Source organism: Mirounga angustirostris, unplaced genomic scaffold (assembly GCF_029215605.1).
Source record: "Mirounga angustirostris isolate CCGP_5_RB_7025 unplaced genomic scaffold, mMirAng1.0.hap1 SCAF_7, whole genome shotgun sequence".
Classification (NCBI taxonomy): Eukaryota; Metazoa; Chordata; class Mammalia; order Carnivora; family Phocidae; genus Mirounga; species Mirounga angustirostris.
In genome coordinates this window covers 48,117,839-48,124,158 of record NW_026991715.1, presented here as the reverse complement: position 1 = coordinate 48,124,158, position 6,320 = coordinate 48,117,839, and the positions used below count along the sequence as shown (strand labels likewise).

The following is a 6,320-nucleotide window of genomic DNA, read 5'->3' as shown; positions in this document are numbered from 1 at the left end:
CTAACATTTAGCTTGTATGTGTCAATTCGTTGCTACCATAAAGGTGCCTGGCGTGCTATGGAATCCATTTAGCCCTGACAACAATGCTGAGGGATGCCATTTCAACTCCATTTGCCAAAAAAAAAAAAAAAAAAAGAAAGAAAAGTGGGGCAAAAAAGATATATAACCTGCTCACGGCCCCATGTCACAGGCAGAATCTGAACTCTGGTCCCTCAATGACAGCTCCCAGCTACTCATTAGTACTAAGTAATCTACTGTCTCTGAGAACTCACTATGACCACAGTAATGAGGAGATGGCCAGGGACACCATAGCGTTCAGATGCTTCTCACATGTTCTCAACTTCTCCTGCTAAAGTCCCTCAGCAGTAAAGAGCACAGATAAGTTAACTCTGCAGGAGTTATTGGGGCAAAATTGGGCAGAATCATGAACTGCTTTGTTTGAAGAAGTAGATCTTTCTGGGAACTGTTGGATCAGCTACAACGCCACTCTCTTTGGCTCCTCGGACCGACTGTGGGAGAAGGAGACCACTACTGTACTATCTGATCAGCCAGGTCCTGCCCTGCCCCACCTCGTCCAGACTAGAAACTAAGTAGCCAGCCCCATACGATCCCTGTGTGAGGACATCAGGACGTTTGTTCTTGAGACAGCCTAAAATTGGAAAAAGAGGTTGCTAGAGAATCGGAGGCAGATCTTTAGTCAAACAGGTATGACACTGCCAGTCACCCATTGGCAAGCATGCTCCTATATTTAACATCACTAAGCATCAGTTTCCTTATTAGAAAAATGAGAAAAATAGTACTGACCTCACGAGACGGTTGCAAGGATGACCTTAAATGGGCATAGAGCATATATGACAGAGCACATGGCACATGGTTAGTGCTAGATAAATGAAGGTTGTTATGGTTATAATTACTGTATCCAACCCAGTGCTATACCGAACTTTCTGTGATGATGGATATATTCCCATCTGTGCCACCCAACGTGGCAGTCACTAGCCACACGTGGCTACTGAACGCATGAAATGTGGCTAGTGTGATTGAGGAACTAAATTTTTGAATTTCGTCTAAATGTAAATAGCTACCTGGAGTTTGTGGTTACCATATGGGACAGGATAGGTATCATCCTCAGCCAATAACCAGGCCAGCTGGTCCAGATTAAATAGAATATTGCAATTACCAACCAAAATGATCAGACTGGCACCACAAAGGAAGTGAACAAAATAGCATCTACCTTAATAGAGATTTAATTTTACAACAATACAAAGGAAGCACTGCTTTCTAAAGAATCTACTATGTTTACAGCAGGCTTAGAACTGGATTTAGAACAGGCCACTCATATATTTTTTAAAAGCTTTGAAAGAGCAAGAAGGGAAGTGTGGTATATTCAAGTATTATTTAGCAAATGTTTACTCCTCCCCACCTCCCACTTCCATGGAGACAGTATTCTTCTCTGTCCTGATGATTCTAGCTTTGGTCATGGGACTTGCTTTGGCCGATGGAATGGGAACAGAGACCTTCCTGGGCATTGCATGTACCTGCTCATCCCTCTAAAGTTTCTGACCACCACCAAGCGAAGAATGTGTCCCAGGAAGCTTCTACCCCTTCATTATGGTCCCAGAATAACTTCGCATAAAACAAACATGAACTTGACCCACAACCTAAAGCAGAGACACCCACAGACCCATGAGTGAGAAATAAATACTTATTTTTGTATGCTACTGTGATTTTGCAGGTATTTGCTAAACAGAATTCTTTTAATAAAAATCTGGCTGCTACAGGACCTAATAAGTACTGAGTACCTCCCATGCCATTGTGGAAGATGAAATAATTGGTTCTATGGAAGATGAAATAATTGGTTCAAGATCACAATGGAATGAGGATTCCATGTGAGAGGTTTAAATCCACATGTTTAGATAAATTCACAAAGTGTCCATAGTCAGTCATTAAAGGAATGAGGGTATTGGAAGACCAAGCTCTCAGATGGCTGAAGAAGACATCAGGACAGATGGCCATAGTCTTCTCCAACCTGACTCTCGAGGCGGGTGCCCAAGATGAATGGTTACCCAACTGGACCACAATCATCACCACTTTCCTATCTCCATCAATGTTCTAATTCTAGTTTCCAAGGTTTCTTCCTAGAATTTTTATAGTTATAATACTGATTACACAGATTTTTTTCAAGACATCTTGCCACATTTTCTAAATATTTGAGGAACATCCATTGGAAAAACTCATGTGTAAGGTATGATTCCATTAGAAACATATTCTGCATTAAGCATATATCTCTTCCACTGAACAGCACTTTTCCACTTTGCATAAGCAGTGAATTTGCTTTAAGAAAACTTCTATTCATTCATAAGTGTTTGCCTACATTAAAGCTCCTACCAATCTGTCATGAGAGATGTATCCCCATGATGATATGCTAACTTGGGAATAGTGTTATTGGAAGGCATGCCAGATCAAGATAGTAAGCAAGCCTTATTTTGAGGATGGAAAGAGATGATAATAAGACACAGCTCAAACCATTTAGAAAATAAAGTTAAGAGGGGATAAAAGAAATCACATGTGAAGCTCAACTGTGGAAGGCTGAACAAGTGGAGGTGAGTTTAGTTCCTTTGTGGAGACAGTCACCTTCTAACACGTTCTACAGCATTTATGGTCTTCACCCTCCTGCCGCCTACCCTTATGCACTGCCCAGGCCACAAGAGTCCCAGATAACAGCACTAGTGAGCTTCTGAGGGGCCTTTTCACACGCCCACGACCGCCTTCCCCGACACCTCATGCTTTCATTTCAAAAACTGTAGAGCGTGTGAGTGTGCAGGTGTCCATCCACGTCCACATTTTCCTCATCTCCTCTCCCCTCTTTCCTCCAGGGCCTCAGGAGGAAGCCAGTGCCCAGGCCGTTCCCTGCAGAGGCTGCTGAGGAGGCCGACAGGAAGACGTAGAGGCCACTCACTGAGGCCCATGGTGGGACCAGGTCCTTCTGTGTTCTTCACCAAAGCAGAAAGGAGCTTTCTTCCCCACGCATGTAGTACATTCTGTCACCTATGTCCCCAAACTATGTTTCCTTGTGAACCTAACATCTTACAGCAATTTCTTCCAAACAGCATTTTCAGATTTCACTCCCAGCCTGTTTGTGCTTTGACCCAGGGAAGACAATATGAGTGATGCTCAGAATTGCCCAGCCCCCCTGATGCCAGTCTGTCACCCTTGACCCCAGCTTGAACTCCTCTACTCTCTTGCCATGAAATGGACATTCCTGAAGATAGATCACTGAGATTCATCCTCCAAGCATCAAAGGTGGGATGGCCAAAAATGTCTGAACCCTAGCATGAACACAATTTAGGGTCTCATACTCTGTGGAACCCCTGCTACCTTGGCACTTCAAAAAAATTATAGGAAATAAAATGCCAATCTGTGGTTTGGGTTATTAATTGGGAACCTTGTATAGATTATCAGAACAAAATGTCAAATTACCAGAGTCCAGTTTACCTGAATGAGTACCCTCAGTGCCAAAAGCATCAGGTGGGGACTTCCAGCCAAGATGGCAGACGTTGAGTGTCCTAGACTCCACACATAGGCAGGCTTGGCTACAAGAACATCACTTTAAAAAGAGATAGCTGGGCTTAAAAGCAAAACAGTGATAACTAAACAAAACTAAACAAAATTACCATGTGCAGATACGCCAAAAATAGGAAGGGAACTCAGGACTCAGAGAAGTAGGAGTTACGGTTAGGCCCCGTGCATAGAGCTGAGAGCCAATAAAGAGTTGCCCCACCAACAAAAGGATGGCTGGAGAAAAACACGATGAAGTAGTTGTAAAAAAAAAAATGAAAGTGCTTGACCTGTGCTGTTCTGTGGCTGGACGGGAGTCCACCCAGATCATCAGTGCCCAAAGCCTGCCTCCCACTATGGGTGGGCTGAACTCACGCTCCCTCACTGTGAGCTGACAACACATCATGACTTTAGGGTCCCCCAATTTGTGTCTGAATTTGACCCACCTCCATTGTAAATACTGTCAGGATTCCTTGGTATTTAACCCTGCAAAAATAATAACATATTGAGCCCAATCTTTAATATTGCTTATCTTAACTGAATTTTGTAGTGAACATAACTTGTAGATACTTCCTTTCATATCTGACTTCCCTTGGCTTCTGTCAAAAAAGGATTTTGTCTTATTTGCTGATGTACTCCCTAGCACCTAGGACAGAAAAAAATGTTTGTTAAATGTCTTAATGAAGTAAAAAGGTGAGGAAGACAATCTTCTTCACACTTTTTCTTGGAATCAGGCTTGGAGAGCAGAACTATTTGAAGTAGAAAACTCCTCACATTTAGAGTCCATTTATGATCTATTTTAGTAAAGTCCATTTATCAAGAATGTTTGGGAAGGCGTCCATTCATATACTCACCCCATATTCAACCATGACTAATCAGATTAAGATTACATTATACTGGCAAACTGTTTTAGCATTTTTTTTAATCTCCTTTGATTCTGAAGGCCCTGTAGGATCTTGTTGGCCTTGATGGAACATACTATGAACACTACATACGTGGTTAAATGCTATAGGAAGAAAACAAATACATGAGGATTTTGGGTATAGGAGAAGATGTTGTTTGTTGTTTGGTATAGATCCTGGATAAAAGGGCATTTACTGGGGCACCTGGCTGGCTCAGTCAGTAAAGGATGCAACTCCTGATTTCCAGGTTGTGAATTCGAGCTCCATGTTAGGTGTAGGAGTTTACTTAAAAAATAAAATCTTTAAAAAAAAAAGAGCATTTACTATGGCTTTAAATTCTAGATTCAACCTCACTGCCAGATGAGGAAATCACCTCATAACGAAGGATGACCTATCACAGAAGGTTAACTCCCCATATTTCCAGTTGACAAGCCCAAGTCAATTCCCCACCTCTTCCACGAAGCCTACCCAGGTTCCCAGCCACAGCCTTTCCTTGCGCTCCCCGAGCAGCGCAGTGGTGCCCTCTTCTGGCACTCACCATTCACTAGAGATCTCTGTTCCACTGAGAGTTTCTGGCCATAAGACCAGAATTGCTTAACTCTGCAATTTGTGCAGCCCTTAGCACACCCATTTCAGTGAATATTTCTCACATCACCAACTTTTTCTCAAGTATTGAAGACTCATTTTGCTTTTCACAGATTTTTTTTTTCCTTTAAAATTTTTAATGGCCAGGAAATGGTATAGAATAACTGCCAAGTCACATAAATTAACTTTTTTGTTAAGTTTGTGATCCCGGAAAGAACACTCTATCAGTCAATGCAAACTGCATGGGAATTTCATCAGTGGTTGTCTGGGCATGTGACTGAGTGTGGGCCATGGACCCATCTTTACATGGTCCAGAAAAAAAGGCGACTGTCATGTTTGGCAGGCTTCAGCTCTCCTTCTATCTCAGTGTTGGGCTCTGGTCTTGCTCTTGAGTGATAGGGATTCTCCAGTAAAGGTCGATCTGTTTTCACTTTGGTGACCTTGGACAGCTCCCCCAGGTCAGGTCGCACCCAGCCCAGTTTGCCCAGCACACACTCGTCAAACTTAGCCTGCTGTTTGCGACAGCGAAGAAATAGCTGCAAGCTGGAATAATCAATGCAGGTCCAACAGTCTGTAAAAGGCTCCGCAGAGTGAAGCTTTATCTGCCTGAAGAAGTCCAGAGCACACTTGTTGACGAGCTTGCCTTCCTCTAAACACCGTCTGCGGTCTTTATCTTCCCAGCAGCAGAGCATGAACTCCTTGTTGGGCTTATCACACTGAACTCCATAGTGATGGGCGGCAGCTTTGAGCACCAAAGAACTGACTTTCACCTCCTGCACTTTCAGATCCTCCAGAGTAGGCAGCTCCACTATCCCCGGCATGATGGCGGTAGCCCCAAACCCGAGGAGGCTCCCGCAAACGCGTCGCCCCCGTCTCCTTGAATTCCCCTTTCAACCGCCATCACAGATTTAATTTTTAAAATTTTTTTTAAATATTTTATTTATTTCAGAGAGCACGTGCATGCAAGCAGGGGAGGGACAGAGGGAGAGAGAGAGAGTGTGTCAAACAGACTCCCCACTGAGTGCAGACCCGGCAGGGCTCCATCTCATGGCCCTGAGATCATGACCCAGGCGGAAACAAAGAGTCAGCCGCTCAACCTACTGAGCTACCCAGGTGTCCCTAATTTTAGATTTCTTAAGGCTTTCATAGATAGGGTAGAAAACAAGGATCTTATATTAAAGGAAATGAAGATAAGTTGAAGGAAATAAACAGGCACAGGAGGATAGAGAGCAAGACAGAGACTCAACCAGACAGTAATTTCCTACAGTCTCCAAGGCC

The 6,320-nt window shown here is 43.3% G+C and overlaps 1 protein-coding gene across 1 annotated transcript; it reads right to left on the bottom strand.

Annotated features, from left to right (window-relative positions):
• Positions 1–5,156: 5,156 nt before the first annotated feature.
• Positions 5,157–5,936, bottom strand: LOC123852641 (NADH dehydrogenase [ubiquinone] 1 alpha subcomplex subunit 8-like). The gene has a single exon (XM_045886816.2). It carries the CDS (start codon positions 5,861–5,863, stop codon positions 5,345–5,347), a length of 519 nt encoding a protein of 172 aa, XP_045742772.1. The 5' UTR covers positions 5,864–5,936; the 3' UTR covers positions 5,157–5,344.
• Between the last annotated feature and the right edge of the window lie 384 nt (positions 5,937–6,320).